At 36.1% G+C, this 18,450-nt stretch overlaps 1 protein-coding gene across 1 annotated transcript in view; it reads left to right on the plus strand.

The window, feature by feature from the left end:
- HMCN1 (hemicentin 1) overlaps nucleotides 1-18,450 on the plus strand; it is a 503,492-nt gene that overhangs the window by 279,377 nt on the left and 205,665 nt on the right. Inside the window, exons 31-36 of the mRNA XM_024751100.1 lie at nucleotides 7,693-7,971; nucleotides 8,487-8,768; nucleotides 9,490-9,598; nucleotides 10,675-10,844; nucleotides 12,019-12,173; nucleotides 15,962-16,085. Of these exons, the coding sequence (XP_024606868.1) occupies nucleotides 7,693-7,971; nucleotides 8,487-8,768; nucleotides 9,490-9,598; nucleotides 10,675-10,844; nucleotides 12,019-12,173; nucleotides 15,962-16,085 (1,119 nt within the window). The remainder of the gene's footprint in view (nucleotides 1-7,692; nucleotides 7,972-8,486; nucleotides 8,769-9,489; nucleotides 9,599-10,674; nucleotides 10,845-12,018; nucleotides 12,174-15,961; nucleotides 16,086-18,450) is intronic.

An 18,450-nucleotide genomic window follows, 5' to 3' on the forward strand; every position in this document is an offset into this window, starting at 1 on the left:
GTGGGAGGATAAATTGGGAGACCGGGACTGACACATACACGCTACTATGTATAAAATAGATAACTAATGAGACCCCGCTGTATAGCACAGGGAACTCTACTCAGTACTCTGTAATGGCCTATATGGGAAAAGAATCTAAAAAAAAAAAACAAACCAGAAAGAGTGGATATATGTATATGTATAACAGATTCACTTTGCTGTACACCTGAAACTAACACAACATTGTAAATCAACTGTACCCCAATAAAAATTAAAAAAAAAAAAAAGGAACTTGGGCTTCTGAGGTAAGTGGACTTGGGTTCAGACCCAGCTTCTGCCACTTACTAACTTTGCAACTTTGGACAAATTGCCTGACCCCTCTGAGCTTCGGTCTCATCTATAAAATGGGGACAATAATAGTACCTACTTAATAATATTATTGTGAGGATCAATTGCTAGATACTTTATATTTCCCAGCTTACAGTAAAAGTTCAATGAATATTATTCATTTATTATTATCTACTTAGTGATTGTATTGTCTTACAACTTGAAATATATGTAGAATCTGGCTTGATTTCTATATAACTTCACTGAATTGCAAATTTCCCTTTTTTAATGTTAGTTGTCTTTATATAAAGTTCAAATAGCTTTCCTGAATCAAAGAAATTTTATTTAATGCAGGCTTTTAAATCATTTCTTTCTACAAATAGAAGCCTGTGGAAGAAATCAGTCGTGAACAGACATGTACTCCAAAAAACAGTCATGTTACTGAAAGATTAGCTGTACAGGCATCCAAGTTAAACAAAAGTGTTATTGCTACCATTGGCCTCCTACCAGAACCAACCTTTTAAACAATAGGTGCAATATTTCCCCTAAGCTGTCGAATAGTTTTCTCTACATTGTTGTATTGTTGCCAAAGAATGTGATGAATACATTTTGGTGATTCAGTAAGACTCCTATTTCCATAGGAGTTGAGTTCTTTCATTTCAGATTTTCTTGTTCATTTGGTATGATGCCCTAAGGCACCGAGAAGAGACGGCTTTGTAATGATTAAACCTTCTTAGATTGTCTGAGATGAAAGGCACTGTAACACTGTGAAGTTTTAAGTATTCAGTAATTCAGGAAATAATGCCACTTCCTCTCTAGCAAGCTTGTCTGCACCTCTGAGTGGGTAATCTTAAGCTTATTTTATTTCACTTGTGAAAATGCTTTTATTCCTAAGAATAAATGAAACAGATGCCATACTTGGGCTAACTGTGAGAAATATTTATATAGATTTCAGGTTGAGAATGTGGTTCATAATGCAGTTTATTCATTCATTTTCTTTATTTACATACTAACATGAGGAAAAAGCAGGTGGGTCCGATGCATCTGAAAGGCAGAAATGCACATTGTGCCTGAATTAGGGAAGAAATGGAGACAAAATATGATGAAAAATAAAAGAGATGGAGGGGAAATGATGGGGGGTGGGGAATGAATGTGAAAAAAAAGGAAATAAAGAGCTTTTAATGACCTATGGGGAGACTGCAGATTCATAGCTAGTAGTTCTGAGGCAAAGATTTTTAACCTGCAGTCCGTGCATAAGTTTCAGAGGTCTGAGAGTTTCCCCAAATGGTGTAAAAGTCTTTGAGTGTATATACATGGTACATTTAATGTGCAGTGGGTTCGTAACATTTACCTGTAACACCCTTCCTCAAACAGAAGTACAGGTCTCATAAAAGTATATATGAATTAAATTGAAACAGGAAGAACTATTTATCTGGCAGATTTAAACAGCAGATGGTTTATTGTTCTGCTTTCAGCTGGAAATGTTCTTTGAGTAATTTGTTTCTCAATTTCATAAATACAAACCTTTAAAATGAACTCTTTTCAATACAAGTGATATTCCTTTGTAAAGTATTCATGGAGGGTAAGGCGTTGTTTGAACCTATGTTCTTGACTTCATTTTTTTAATGTAATTTAATTTGTTTAGTTTTATTAGTTTTTACTGGAGTGTGGTTGTTTTACAATGTTGTGTTAGCCACCACTGCACAACAAAATGAATCAGCCATACATCTACAGATATCCCCTCCCTTCTGGACTTCCCTCCCATTTAGGTTACCACAGTGCATTAGGTAGAGTTCCCATCTGTTCTTGACTTCATTAATGTATCATCCAACTAATTAGGCTAGCCAGTTTATTTAGACAATTTCAGCTAAAAATTTGATGTACGTTTCCAGATTCCATCAATAGGCTCAAATCAAAATTTAAAGTCTGAGTAAAATGTTCTTTCTTAAGATTTCAAAATGGTGGCTTGAATTGAAATTAATTAATTATCTATAGCAGGACTTGACATACCTTTTTTATAAAGGGCAAGTTGGTAAATATTTTAGGCTTTGCAGACTGTGAGGCAAAATCAAGGACATTATGTAGGTACTTACATAACAAAATAGAAAGGAATGTCTACCAATTGTTTATTCATGATATTCTATTTTTCTTGTAATTTTAAAAATTGTAAAATTTGTTGTAATACAAGTCTACTAATGAGAATGGATTTCTTTTGGAGGGATAACATTTTACTTAATTAGAGTTCAAAGTTAATGATTCCTGTCACCAAAATTAAATGCAGATGTTCATCTGTTAATACTGGTATGTAATGAGATTTTATGTATTTCATTTTTGAAAATGTCTTTTCATGCAGATACTGTAGATACTGTCAAATACTAATATCATTTCACAAACATAAGATCTTAACTGATCATATTCATTACTTGAAAGGCATTTGCAGAATTCTGTTATATTCTCTTGATATTTGACTTTTGGCCTGCCATTCTACTCCCAATTAATCAATTCCAATTGAAGGTTAGATGGAAGGCCCTTGTTTTCAGAGATAAAAGAACTTAAAATGTGGAAATTTCATTTGCATTTGCATCAAGGTTTGACAAACATTGTTGAAACTGAAAGTTGAGCTCAGAAAATATATTCACTGCAAATTTGTAGGGGAATCAAGATCTGAGTTTTGTTTGACAGCATGGAAAATGTGTTAGTGGAGCTTGACATTACTTGTGATTAAAACAACAGAATGAGTACTAACAGTATAGATTTTGCATTCAAGTGCTGGTTTTATCTGGTAAGTTTAGGTTGAATTTATTAAGAAACATTGTCAAGTTTATGGCAAAACTAAATTCCAAAATCATTCAGTACTCAATAATAGTGTTTGAGGACAATTCTCATTCAGAAAAAATTCAGTCTCAGTCCTAAGCTCCAAAAGTTAAAATGTAACTTTACCACCATTAAGACATTAAGCTGCTATAAGGTAGAACAAGTCATTATATTCACCTTCTACTTCTGACAAAAATTCATGGAACTGATGATATTTAAGTCCATAAGAGCAAGTAAAATACCCCATGGACCCCATTCAATAACACATGAATATTTTACACAAGTGCTGATGAATAGTACAAGGAATAACGATAGACTTTTAGAAGTTTACATTTTAATAAATTCAAAATGTAAAATTTGTAAATTTCTCTAAACCTTTTTCTGCCCCACACGTATTTTTATCACTATCAGTTGTAGCACATCTTAGCAGATTCCACTTCAGGTTGTAATAAATTAGTGCTTTTTCAACTTCTTTGAAAATATTTTTGTCTGTAGTTGTTCCATGCAGACTATTCTTAGAGACTAATTCTTCAGTTTCTTCACCATGGCATTGACTCCTCAAATAAAAGACAGCTAAGCAGTATCAGTAATAACATCTGTCAATTTGTCAAGAGCCAAGAATACTGTTCAGAAAAGTTGCCTTTAAAAAAAAAAAAAGACTATTGATATTGTCAGTTTTCTCAACTCTTCAAGCAGTTTTTCTTATGGAAAGGCTGATCATCTTAAACAAATTGATTAGTTTAGGCATAATTGTTTGCTAATGCAGTCATTCTTGATTTAATTAAATCACTGTTGGTAAATGGCTCTCCTTCCTTGGCTAACAAATGAGCCACTCAGAAACTTAGATGGTAGCCTCATTTTGACTTTTTATCTTTGTGAAGAAATTCTGCCTAATGAGACATTCCATTTTATATTAATTTATCGGTTGTTTTTCTTTGAATGGGATATATTGTGATGAGTGCTTAGGCTAATAGAGTTAGTGTACACTGTATTTTTTCAAAACAGCTATAGTATTATTCAAAAATAAACTCAGTGCTTTGCCATTGAACCTAATAACAAAATAATCCACACTGTTCTGTGCTTTAAAAATGTCACGTTTTAAAGCTTACTTTTCTTTCTTTTGTGTGTTTTGACATGGGGAGTATGCACTGGTAATAAAAGTAAAGTGAAATATCACGGTATGGTGATATTTATGGTACTTGAAATGCTGTTGGCTTATAATTGTGTCACTGAAATTTATGGTGAGCTGAGCAACAGTGAGAAGCAGTGAGAACACCACATTTGGTATTTATTGCAACAATTTAACTCTGCCATTGTAGAAGTGAAAGTAGCCATAGACAGTACATAAACAAATGAGCATGACCATATTCCAATAAAACTTAATAGGTGCTGAAGTTTGAATTTCATATAATTTTTACATGTCACAAAATATTATCATTATTTTGATTTTTTCCAGTCATTTAAAAATGCAAAAACTGTGCTTAGTTCAGCATCTTGATGCCTGGCCTGTGGGCCATAATTGGCTGCCCTGATTTATATAGTAAACCACCTTATAGAAAAATTATTCCACCATCAAATTTACCTCACAATACAGGCATACCTCTGAGATATTGCAGGTTCTGTTCCAGACCACCACAATAAAGCAAATATTGCAATAAAGCGAGTCACACAAATTTTTTTTGGTTTCCCAGTGCAAATAAAAGTTATGTTTACACTATACTATAGCCTATTAAATGTACAAAAGCATTATGTCTAAAAAAAGTACACACCTTAATTTAAAAATACTTTATTGCTAAAAAATACTAACCATCATCTGAGCCTTTAGCAAGTCATAGTAGTAACATTAAAATCTCTGATCAGATATACAGATTGCCAACAAACACATGAAAGAATGCTCAACATCATTAATCATTAGAGAAATGCAGATCAAAACTACAATGAGATATCATCTCACACCAGTCAGAATGGCCATCATCAAAAAATCTACAAACAATAAATGCTGGAGAGGGTGTGGAGAAAAGAGAACCCTCTTGCATTGTTGGTGGGAATGTAAATTGATACAGCCACTATGGAGAACAGTATGGAGGTTCCTTAAAATACTAAAAATAGAACTACCATATGACCCAGCAATCCCACTACTGGGCATATAGCCTGAGAAAACCATAATTCGAAAAGAGTCATGTACCACAATGTTCATTGCAGCTCTATTTACAATAGCCAAGACATGGAAGCAACCTAAGTGCCCATCAACAGATGAATGGATACATAGGATGTGGCACATATATACAATGGAATATTACCCAGCCATAAAAATAAACAAAATTGAGTTATTTGCAGTGAGGTGGATGGACCTAGAGTCTGTCATACAGAGTGAAGTAAGTCAGAAAGAGAAAGACAAATACTGTATGCTAACACATATATATGGAATCTAAAAAAAAAAAAGGTGATGAAGAACCTAGGGGCAAGATGGGAATAAAGACGCAGACCTCCCAGAGAATGGACTTGAGGACACAGGCAGGGGGAAGGGTAAGATGAGGCAAAGTGAGAGAGTGGCATGGACATATGTACACTATCAAATGTAAAATAGCTAATGGGAAGCAGCTGCATAGCACAGGGAGATCAACTCGGTGCTTTGTGACCACCTAGAGGGGTGGGATAGGGAGGGTGGGAGGGAGGGAGATATAAGAGGGAAGAGATATGGGGATATATGTATATGTATAGCTGATTTACTTTGTTATAAAGCAGAAACTAACACACTATTGTACAGCAATTATACTCTAATGTTAAAAAAAAAAGAGGTGATATTTTTATTAAAGAATCCATCATGATCACTAAAAAAAATAAAATAAAATCTCTGATCATAGATCTCCACAGCAAATATAATAATAATGAAAAAGTTTGAAATATTGATAGAAATACCAAAATGTGACAAAGACGGGAGGTGAGCCAATGCTGTTGGAAAATAGTGCCAATAGACTTGCTCAGTGCAGACCTGCCACAGACCTTCAGTTTGTGAAAAATACAGTGTCGGCACAGCACAGTAAAAGGAAGTATGCCTGTATAGTAGATCTTGCCTTCATTTATGTGTGAGGAAAAAATTATGTATATCAATGTTTGTCACTATGAACTAGTTCTAAGAACAATTATCAGAAAACATTAATGAATTCCACTCAGATCTAGATACTGTTTTCTAATATTCTTTTCCACTAAAAAGAACCAGAGCTTCTAGGAGAAATAGTTAATTCTAAGGCTGGGGCAGAGAGTATAAAGATGAGCCTGGAGCATGTAGTAGGGCCAGAAAATAAGAAAATACTAAAATAATATGATGTGAGTATGTCAAAGGGACATAGGGCCGGTTGGAATAGCTCCCAAAGGCCATAACTGGAACAATTTGAACAATAAAATAAATAATGTAGTATTGGATTATACCCAAAGTATAAAATGAATCTCCATGAGTGCATATTGATATAAAGAAATAAATTGGGGAAGAGAGACTAATCTCTCATACAGAAGAATTCCAGATGATAAATTATGTAGGTATTCCCTTCTCGAGGAAGTAGAATAGCTCTCCCCCTCATATATATGGGCTGGGAAGAGTGATTCTTTTCAAAAGGGCAAAAGAGAGTAACTTTACAGTGGAGGAACCTAGCAAAATCTACCTCAACCAGGTGGTCAAGGTCAACATAATCAGTGATAAGCTGTGTTGATAGCGTGTACCCTTGATATGACTGATGAGAGTGGTACTCCGTGATCGTGCTTCCAAAACCCATAACCCTAGTCCAAACATAAGAAAAACATTCTCTTCTAAAATAAAAGTTTATTTTAAAAAATTAAAGCACTCAAATTCAGGCACATACCATTTAATTTATTTTAAGTTATTGCAGTGATAGCACAATCCTGGAATGATCGTGTTCAGAGCATGTAGCAGAGCTTGAGTCAGTGGTGGTGTTTTTCCAGCAGCAGAGTCCTCATGTGGTGTGAGAGGCCAGACATGTGGTTACTGAATTATGAAAGATACACATGTAGCCAATTAGATGAGTATAATTGAGTGAATGAACTCTCTGTGGCGGTTCCAAATTAAAAAAAAAAAAAAAGTAAGAAGAAGCAAAAGTTAAAGACTCCACAGCTATTACCAGTAGCTGGATCTGAAAGCACTTAGGCCTTTTGTATTTCCTGGGGAAAGGGCATGCAGTTGTACCTCATCTGACATTTTTGCTCCCTTGGCCTCATTTCAAACTTATTGTATTTACTTTAAGTGGGATTTATTTTGTTTTGCTTTGTTTGTTAAACACGACTTTCTTAGTTACTGTAATATGATCTATTGGGCTTAAATGAATCCCTGAAATGAAAACTGACTTTCTGCTTTTACTGAAATCTGAAACCCAAAAGGACAGTGATGAAGATTGTTTTGACAAAACAGGCAACTGATTATCAATAGGTAAATCACAGACTTCCTAATTGTCTTTAATTCATATTTACTTTAATGCATTATTTAAATATCTATAGCGTTTGAGACTTTGATGCAGACGCTAAAACTTAGAAGACTTGTTTCTGTTCTGAAATCCTCTGTAGTTCCACCTAGTATTAAAGGAGGGAATGTCACCACAGAAATATCAGCACTGATCAACAGCATAATTAAACTGGAATGTGAAACACGGGGACTTCCAATGCCTGTTATTACTTGGTATAAAGACGGCCAACCAATCATATCCAGCTCACAAGCACTTTATATTGATAAAGGACAATTTCTTCATATCCCTCGAGCACAGGTCTCTGATTCAGCAACATATAAGTGTCAAGTAACCAATGTTGCTGGGACTGCTGAAAAATCATTCCATGTGGATGTCTATGGTAAGGAAAAAAATATATGTTTTAATTACGTACTTTTCTGCCTATGCTTTCTAATACGGCAACATGCAATTTGTTCACTAATAAATCCCTGTTGGGTTGGGTTGTCTTCGATATGCATACATTGGAATTAGAAGAATTTGTCTCATGATTTGGAAAAATATTTTAAAAACCTAAGGTTAGCAAGAAGTGGCCCATTCATTCAGTCAACCATCTGCCTATGGCACTAGGGAATCTAGACCATGTGATTTTTACAGAGAAGGTAAAGTAGTTCTTAGGACTAAGCTCATTCTCTCCAATTTGTCCTTTTTAAGCCAGACACAGTATAGAGTATCCGACAATATTTAGACTAATTGCAGATAAGCTGAACCAAGAAATTCTTTCCTCAGTAGCTTAGGGGGAGATGGACATATAGGTAGTTTCTGTAGTCAAACTACGTGAGTTAAAAATGAAAAGAATCCCCTTTATTTCATGAGGATTTTAAAGAATTGCCTGAAATATTACTCTTTTCTACGTAGTTCCTCCAATGATTGAAGGTGACTTGGCTGCGCCTCTCAATAAGCAAGTGGTTATTGCTCATTCGTTGACACTGGAATGTAAAGCTGCTGGCAACCCTCCTCCAGTTCTCACCTGGTTGAAAGACGGTGTACCTGTGAAAGCGAGTAACAACATCCGCATAGAAGCTGGTGGGAAGAAACTAGAAATCATGGGTGCCTTAGAAGTCGACAGGGGACAGTATATATGTGTGGCTACCAGTGTGGCAGGAGAAAAGGAAATCAAATACGAAGTTGACGTCCTAGGTAAATGAGGATGCTGCCACCTGTATTCTCATATTCATAGCAAAACCTGACTAGTTTATTAAATGCTTTTGTGTTCATGGAATAATAAAACAATCTTAGAGAAGGTTTAGTGATCTGTTCAACTCTGGACTACACATTACTGAGTGGTGAATTGATCACCAGAGTCCCAAGATCTAAAAACCCACATAAATCTTCCACTTGCCCTGATAGGTACACTTTGTAAGTAGGTAGGTGCCTTTTTACATTTGTGACAATATCTGACTGTAGTGAGTGACAGCATGGTCTCTTGTCATGAGCACTGTGTTAAACAATAGGAAACTTAGTCTGTGGCACTTGGAAAGTCATCTTGTAACCTTACATCTCTATTTCTTTATAAATTGAAGGCTTTCAATGCAGGCCCAATTTTTGAGGTTCCCTTATCTTATTCTTATGAAAATAAGCAACATAAAATATGAATCAACTTTATGTTTTGATGGCATCATCAGCCCCATAGTGCTAGATTAACTGAGAAAAATTCACAGTGTGTCGAAAGTATATTTATTGATCGTGGCAAATGTGTATTGTAAAAGGTATTTTACAATACATTTCTGAAGTCTCCTTCATGTACCAAATGACTGTGATACTTATCAGCCTTCTAAGTGCAACTTAGTATTGCTTAAAGTGATGCTATATTTTTTCTTGTAAACATTTCTTTGTATGTTACATCCTTGCTGTTTTCTAGTGCCACCAGCTATAGAAGGAGGAGATGAAATGTCTTACTTCATTGTGATGGTTAATAACTTACTGGAGCTAGATTGTCAAGTGACAGGCTCTCCTCCACCAACTATCATGTAAGGGTTTTGGTATGTCTTCTAAATATCTCCCACTTCTTTATTTGAGTGTTTTAGAGCTATCTTGAAAGAGGTTCTGTGTCATTCAAAAGTGATTTATAAAATTATACTAATTGTATCCCTCTTTTAAAAGATGTACTCTATATTCAAGGCAACTTTTATCTGATACTCACAGGGCCCATAAATCTCAATTAGAAGACTTCGTTATATGCTCTTAAAAATTACATTTTCAGTTCATAGAGACAGACTATTAAGCAGTATCTGTCAGATCTTCCTGAAGCACTGAAACGTTAAATGAACAACAGAATTTAAAACAGTATGCCAGACATATTAAGGAATAGTGGAAGTTAACATGAATTACCAATACTTTGGTAATTACCAATACCAATACTTTACCATGGATTACCAATACTTTTTTCTCATCCCTTCATTCACAAAGTATTCACAAAGTATTTCTTCAACACTTATCTTTCATTTCCAAAGTGCTATGGGATATGCAAAGGAACAGATACTCAGCTAACTTTGGGGCTAAAATATGTTCACACATGATTATAAAACTAAACGGAAAGTGATAATTCATAATAAATTAAAAATTATAATGCTGTATGATTTTAGGATTTTATTTTACAGATGTTTTAAGATTATGTGTGTTTTGTTGGTTAATATTATTTAAACATTTGAAGTGAGTGATATGTAGGGGCATTTGCCTCTTTCTGTAGCCCAGCATTAATAGAAGAATGAAGAATTGTACACATAGTTTTTGGGTTCCAATAATATGCCAGCTTCTTTGTTAAACTAGGTTTCCTTTTTCTTTTCCCTATTTACAGTTTATTTTATTAGAGTGAGCAGATGGGAAATTAGGCAAGTACATAATTGAGAATACATATATATAAATGTATCATATATACATATACACATATACATACACATATGTAAGTATATACATCAAATATATGAATAAATGTAGTTCCTCTGAGATAGATAGATTGCTTTAGAAACATAGTTATTTAAGATATAGTTAGGAACATAGTTATTTAAAATATGTCTTCAGACTTCTTTTTGCCTTATTTCTGTAGGTGGCTGAAGGATGGCCAGCTAATTGATGAAAGGGATGGATTCAAGATCTTACTCAATGGACACAAACTGGTTATTGCCCAGGCTCAAGTGTCAGACACAGGCCTTTATCGGTGTGTAGCAACAAACACTGCTGGGGACCACAAGAAGGAATTTGAAGTGACTGTTCATGGTATGCTGAAGAAGGAGCATTTCACTGAAAATTCATTTATGCATTGTTTCAGTATCTAATTCAGAACTTAGCTTAGTAATCTGGATAAATCTTGAGTTGTGGAGAGTAGTGCTAATTTGAGAGAGAATTTGGATCAAATTTGAACTAGATATTGGAAAATTTTAAGGCACTTTACTAACACAGAAGATTTAACCAAGAGGTATCATGTGAATGAACTGAGACAGGATTTAAATGGTAAGAGGTATATTCTGCATAGAATGTGAGGGTCTGAGCAATGAGATCAAAGAAGATAGAAGAGGCAGGCAGCAAATTTCAAATAAAGGGGGGATACGAGTGTTCAAAGGTTCAGCCAAAACAGGAGGGAGTGTGAATAAAGTCATTTCCAGAAATGGAGGCTGAGGGTGTTATGCAGGATCCAGGGCACATAAGTGCACTCATGGAACTGGTACAATAGGGTTAGAACCATTCGTCTAATGACAGAAGCAACCCTCTGCCAGGGTATTAGGTATCTCACTTGCCAGCAGACCTTGGGAAGGGAGGGACTGGAATGAGAAACTGGAGAGTGTTTGGAAGCCACAAGTAGAGGTTTCTATGAACATCAACTTCATTATTCCCAGGCGGACTGGTTTTTTCCTGCATTTTGATGGAATACAGCTAATGCTGTTTCTCAGTCTCAATTCCAATTCTTGAGGGAGGGAATCTGGCAGGCCCAGCTTAAATCAAGTTACTATCCTGGATTTAATCAGCCTTGCTGGGGACAGAGTCATGTGGTATAAATATGGGTACTGGAAACCCACCCCAATTTAATGAGGCAGTTCTAGAGAAAGGGCAGGTCATAGTAGATTGGGAAAACACACCAAGAGGTTGTAAACCAAACATACATGTGGATTGCAGTTGCTGTAAATACACTTCACTTATTCTCTGGAGAATTAGAGACCCATAGTTAAGAAATAAGTAATCTCTAAAATTGCTAAAAGTTATAAGTGAAATGCATGGAATGAAATTATTCTGTTTGTTAAAATAGGCCTCTGCCCTTTTCTAAACTTTGAAGTTTCAAGTTCTTGGATACAGACTTTTAAGTGTTTGATCCCACTGATTATAGTTTTTGCTCCCTCCCTCACTTCCTTTTTTCTTCCTTCTTTCCTTTCTTCTCCTCTCTTTTTCTTAAATCTAGTTCCTCCAGCAATCAAATCCTCAGGGCTTTCTGAGAGAGCTGTAGTAAGGTATAAGCCCATCACCTTGCAGTGCATAGCCAATGGCATTCCAAAGCCATCCATTACATGGCTAAAAGATGGCCAACCTGTCAACACTGCCCAAGGAAACCTCAAAGTAAGTATGAATATTATTTTGCCCAAGATGAGAAAGCTATATATGGAGCTATCACATTCTCCTTTCTTAATTATAGATTTTCCTGTTGGATAGATTTTGCAGGAAATGTACTAAAACAATATGTGTTTTCCTTAGGATTTTTCAGAATTTAACTTAATATTTTGATTTGAAAAATGGAATTAATTAAAGACTAATAACAATGATGTTAATTTTAACATAGTGGTTGGTATTTTTATTATTTAAAAACTAGTATCTTATGGATGAATAGTTCATCAGAACTAAGTAAGTCAGAGGATCCTCAGTATATTCACCATTGACCAGGATTAAGGTAGAATTTTATTGATACATAAACCTAAGTGAAATGGTTTCTTGAAAAACATAGTTTAGTTTATAAACATCATGATGGCAGAGACTCAGTCTCTATGAATAAGTTCACTTGTGTATCTTTCATATTGAGTATAGTCCCAGGCATATAACTATATCTCAGTACATATTTGTTGAATTAATAGGTAGATTGCAAACCTGAGTAATCTACATGATACAATTAAAATAATTAATGGATTTTGCTACTAAGATCAAGTTAATTGACTAACGTGGGTTTGAGCTTTGCTTGAGGTAGGTTTCAGTAACAAGGGATGTGCCAAGTTCTTCTCCCGGCAGAAGTGATGGATATCTGTTCATTTATCATTCCTATTGCAAATTCAATGGAACTAATCTCACATATTTGCGCTAACAAAAGATTTAATATGTAGCCTTCTAACACAGAGCAGGTAAACAGCTGTTTACCTGGGAGACAGATATTTATCATACAATCGTACAAAAGTATAATTGCAAACTGTGATGAGTAATTTTAGGAGACAGTATAGAGAGGTATAAGAACAGATAATGAGGAAAGCCTTTGAGCGTGTGTTAGTTTGCAACCCCTGGAGCTTCCCGGGTGTCATCTGAAATCGGCCCCCTATTCAGAGAGAGCAGAGAGAGATCTAAGAAAGAGGCACAGCACTCCAGATTGGTAGGGGGCAGGTTTAATAAGCAAGGGAACTTACTTACTAGGCTTGTCTCGGATGACTGCAAGATGAGTAGATCTCCTCACGTGCCCACCAAATCTTAAAAGTTTATATAGAGATCTTAACTGGGTTCAGTCATATATCCTGTCCAGATGGTCTCAACATAACACTACTATCTCAAGGCTGCGTCCTTGGGCGGTTTCTAGCACTGGGAAAGAAGATGGAATGCACATTCCAAAAATGGGGAGAGAATGAGGAGCCTCCGAATGCCTGAGTCCAGCTCACGGGTCATCCCTGTGGTCACATCCTCTCAGTGACCTCCTCCAACAGCCTGAGGGAGGGTAATTTATGGAGAAAGTCTTTAAGCGGAGATCTGAAGAACATATGGAGTTAAGTGGGCAAATTAATAGAAGAGAGGTGAGTAGAATCTTTCAGAGAAGATGTGCATGGGCAAACGACTTAAATTAAAGGGGAGCATGACACCTCTTGAGAATGTGAAAGCAGGCCATTGGATTAGGGAACCAAGAGCAAGGGAGAAATGGTATTAGAGGAGACCAGAGGACAGGTAGGAGGCATTTAAGTAATGTTAATGATTTTATTTTCACTTTGCGAATTTCACAGTGTGAAATTTTTTAACAGTTTTAAGAGAAGAGTGACATGATCAGGCTTATATTTTCAGTAGTTACCTAGGCCCATTTGGAGAATGAATTGTAGGAGTCAAGAGTAGATACGTGGAAATCAATTGAACTTATTTGCATTTGTCTAAGAGAGAAAAGATAGAAATTTGGACTCACATGCTGGCCATAGAGATGAGGATACATGGCTATATTTGAGAGTTATTTATTGGTTAAATCATTAGGGCTTGATTATAGATTGTTGAAATAGAGATGAGGATACATGGCTATATTTGAGAGTTATTTATTGGTTAAATCATTAGGGCTTGATTATAGATTGTTGTGAAAGGCGAGGGAGTGGAGAATATCAAGAAAAATTAGTAGGAAGCTGATCTACACAAGTACATAAATAGTGATGCCATCCAGTGAGAAAGGAGACTTTGGAGGAAGATAAGTTTGAGGGGGAATAACTGTGATTTGAGTTTTAGACTTCTGGGTGTTGAGTTGACCTTGAAATAAACTAGTGGAGTTGCCAGGTAGACCATTGAATATATGGTCTTGGAGCTCAAAAGATAGTTCTGGCTGGGGATATTGACACACAGATCATATTTGAAACGCATGGACGTAGATGAGTTAATCCAAGGGCAGAATAAAGAGTAAGAAGAAATAGAAAAAAATGATCTAGTTCAGAATCTTAAGAAATTACTGCGCTTAAAGGCCGTATGCAAAAGTCTAGAAGTGAATATAAGGATATGAATAAGTGTAAGTATATGAATGTGCTACTTAGCGTGTTCAGTACAGTATGGATGAAGAATAAGTTACGTGGGAGTTTATGTGGGAGTGTATGGAGAGAAGCTCTTACGGGGTCAGAATGCGGTAAGCCTGGAAGGCTTTGCTGAGTTCGGATTTCATTCTGGGCAAAGTGGGGAGCCATGAATGAGCTTTGAAGGGGGACTGGTAAAAGATCAAATTTGCATTTTAGATAAATTATTCTGGCAACGGTATGCAAGGCAGATTAACAGTGCGGGAGGTTGGAGACACTGGCATATAAATTAAGGAGCCATTATAATCCCCCAGTGGCTGTGAGAATGGAGACAGGGGGTCTGAGAAACACAGAGTGGTATAATTGCTAAGAGAGTCAAAGTGGGCTCTGAAACCCAGATGACTGGTGCCATTAAACAGGATTGGAAACACGCAGTGAGAATTTGGTTTAGAAATACAGGAAAACAGCTTTGTTTTGTATTGTTCAATTTCATGTGCTAACCTGTCCAGCAGATAGCTGGAAGCTCAGGAGAGAAGTTGAGGCCAATGCTGTAAATTTAGGAGTCTGCATGGGATTCTTCATCACAGCCATGGGTTTGGATGAAAACTATCAGAAAGCTAAGTTTCCTGTTTATGGGACAGGAAGAGGAAGCAGATTCCATAAAGTAATCTAAGAAAGTCAGAGAATGAGAACTGAGGGAATGCTGTACCTTCAGCTCCCAGAGGGCAGAGTGACTGAAGGAGCAGGAAGTCAACAACAACAAATGCTGTAGATGGTGAAGGAGAGTATGAGCTCATTGCCTAGGCGGCTGCATGCTGTGATTAGAAGTTAACTGGTAACCTCTGAATAATCATTTTCAAAAAATAACCACTGAATCACCAGTTCCAAAATGGTAGAGGCTAGCTGTAATGTGTTTAAGAGGGAAATAAGGAAAACCAGTCAAGGAAATTTATCTGCATTTCCATTACTCATATTTTATAATTTTTATTGTTTTTCTGGCCCCCATGACCATTTAATCAAAAAAGATTGTTTTAAAACTATTTATGAAGTGTTACATAAATGTGACCATGTTTTTTTCAAATAGCTTAAATTTTCATCACATACCTCATAGCTGCAGTGCTAAAGTCTTTTATTCAGTGGAGTTTTATGACTGTACCAGCAGGCTTGCCTTAGGTAACACTGTTTTGTGTTTTCCAATGACTAAGAAAAGCTTTTCAATCAAAATAGTCTATTTTCTTGTGCATGATGAAGTGATCTGGCTCTAATCTATCAAAAGATAATTAAGATACTGGCATAAAAATATAACTAGATATTATAAATTTAAATGAGTTTGTCTATTCAGCAGATGTTTTCAAGTCCAAGTATAAAGTACAAAATGTTGCCATACTTTCTGATCCCAATTAGATACAGTCTTCTGGTCGAGTTCTACAAATTGCCAAAGCCCTCATGGAAGATGCTGGCAGATACACATGTGTGGCTACCAATGCAGCTGGAGAAACACAACAGCACATTCAACTGCATGTGCATGGTAATGGCATCTTCACGTCTTAACAAGAGTATTTCTGTGGCTTTTTAAAAACATAGTGGGCCCATTTTTATTGAATTGTAGTATAGAAGAAGCAAGTGTTTATTTTAATCTGTATAAAAAAAGTATATAGTTTTTTTTTTACATTATTTTCATTATAATTGCTCATATCAAGGTCTTCAGGTTTCAGGTTGTCAAATAGGAAGTGCTGGAGCTCATAAGTAAATAAATGCACCACCCTGTGTTTTAATTATTTGAATTCTGTCAACTGATAACTTTGTACAGATAACGTCTGTTGAAAAAAAAAAAAATCCAGAAGTTGCAGGGTTTTTCCTTCGCATTGTCTGTGATTATCCTGCTTGCCTATAAGATGGATTTTGTGAGTAGAAGCTATTCTTGACTCAGGATCTTCTCTCATGTGCTTTAATAAAAAGTCTGGTTGGCTGTGGAACACTTCATGAATACTGCAGCTTCACAGGTAAACATGAAAGATTACCTGACCTTGAGTGTAAGACTTCACATCTCTAGAGGCTCATCAGAAAGGGCCAAGAATTGTAGACTTGAGCTTTCCTAACTCAGCCAAGGATATTTGCAGAGAGCTAGCCAAGCTCTCATTGTACATGTTGTTCATTTTCTCTAATTCACGTGATTGCTTGTTAAACTTTTATTCATTCATTCATTCCGTCCATCCATTCATTCATATATTTACTCTACATTTTCTGAGCAATCTTAACCTAGAAGAACACTCCAGCACTTAGTTTAATTCCAGGTATATAGCAGGCAGTCAATAAATATTTAACAAATGAAAGAGTAAATAGTAAGTGAATGAAAAAATTTAGTTTGAACGTTGAATTCTAATCTGTTTCTTTACATATTTTCTTTTATTTAAGTCACCCAGTTAAAAGATTTATATCATCAGTTCTCTAAACGTTTCCAATAAACCAGCCTTTTCTTTCCCCAGTTCTTCCAGTATGAACACCTAACTTATGGATGTCATACACACAAACCATGTTCCTTAAGAGGACCTTTATTTTTTCATTGAATAATTAACCTAAAGACCAATATCTGAGTGTAACCATCTTGGAATGGTCTCACTATAATTGAGGGTTGGGGGACAGGCTGACCCTGCTCTCCCTTAAGTTGCCTTGAATTTACCTTGTTCCTCATAGGGCCTTGTATATCTTTCTAGTGTTCTTTGGCAGCTGTCTCCAGCATATACTCAGACCTCCACTTCCATCTAAGAGTGTGCTGGGGGTGGGCTTGTTCTCCTTCCCCATTTTTCTGCTCTGAGTCTCCTTCTCTCCTCCTTATACAGGCTATTTGTTCCCTCCCTTCCAACAGTTTCAATCCTTATCTGATCTCCATTGTTGGCTAAAGGAAATAGTTGAGTGGGATAGCATGATGTGTTGTAGTCATCTCAGGCACTGGAGTCATGCCGACTTTAGTTTAAATTCTATGCTAAACATGATCTGTGTAACCTTGAGCAAACGATTTAACCTCTCTGAGTATCTGACTTGCAGAGTGCTTTTGAGGTTTAGAGGTATTAGATGTAAAATATTTCCCACTTTTACTCTTTCAGGAGTTATCAAAAAGAAAGATTTGGTTTTGTTCTCTAGACTGGTTTAAATTACTTAAATGAAGACTCTGTAATGAAGAACAGAATATATGTCTCCAGAACTGGGAAGAACCAAACTTCAGTGTTTGCGGCTCTCCAACTTGCGTTCATAAAAATCATAGGTATTGCTTGTTAAAAGTACAGCTTCCTGGGCCCATTCCCACATCTCCTGAAACAGCATCTCTGATGCAAGTAGTCTGTGCCATTACGTGGAGGTACGTTGGCTCAGACTGTAAAGACTGGCCTAGAGACTTGCCAGTGTAGTCAGGAATGACTGAAAACTAGAATCCATAGAAGAAATCAAGTATCCCATCAACTACCTAGCAACAACAGAAAAGAATAAACAGATTCACTACCTAAGAAAACACAAGTCTATAAATATGCTGTCTGAATATGGTAACACAATGTATGTTAGCAGGAGATGCAATTAGTGTACATACTGACATGGAAAATCGTCAGAGACAGGGGATGCAGGCTAGAAGATGTCTGAGTTAATGTGAAAAGAAAGAGAAATAGAAGGTTAGTCATTGTAAGGATTTATTAAAAACTACCAAATTATGGTTTTCTCAGGGTATACGCCCAGTAGTGGGATTGCTGGGCCATATGGTAGTTCTATTTTTAGTATTTTAAGGAACCTCCATACTGTTCTCCATAGTGGCTGTATCAATTTACATTCCCACCAACAGTGTAGGAAGGTTCCCTTTTCTCCACACCCTCTCCAGCATTTACTGTTTGTAGATTTTTTTTTTTTTT

The sequence above is a fragment of the Neophocaena asiaeorientalis genome, unplaced genomic scaffold (assembly GCF_003031525.2).
Source record: "Neophocaena asiaeorientalis asiaeorientalis breed wild unplaced genomic scaffold, Neophocaena_asiaeorientalis_V1.1 scaffold67, whole genome shotgun sequence".
NCBI lineage: Eukaryota > Metazoa > Chordata > Mammalia > Artiodactyla > Phocoenidae > Neophocaena > Neophocaena asiaeorientalis.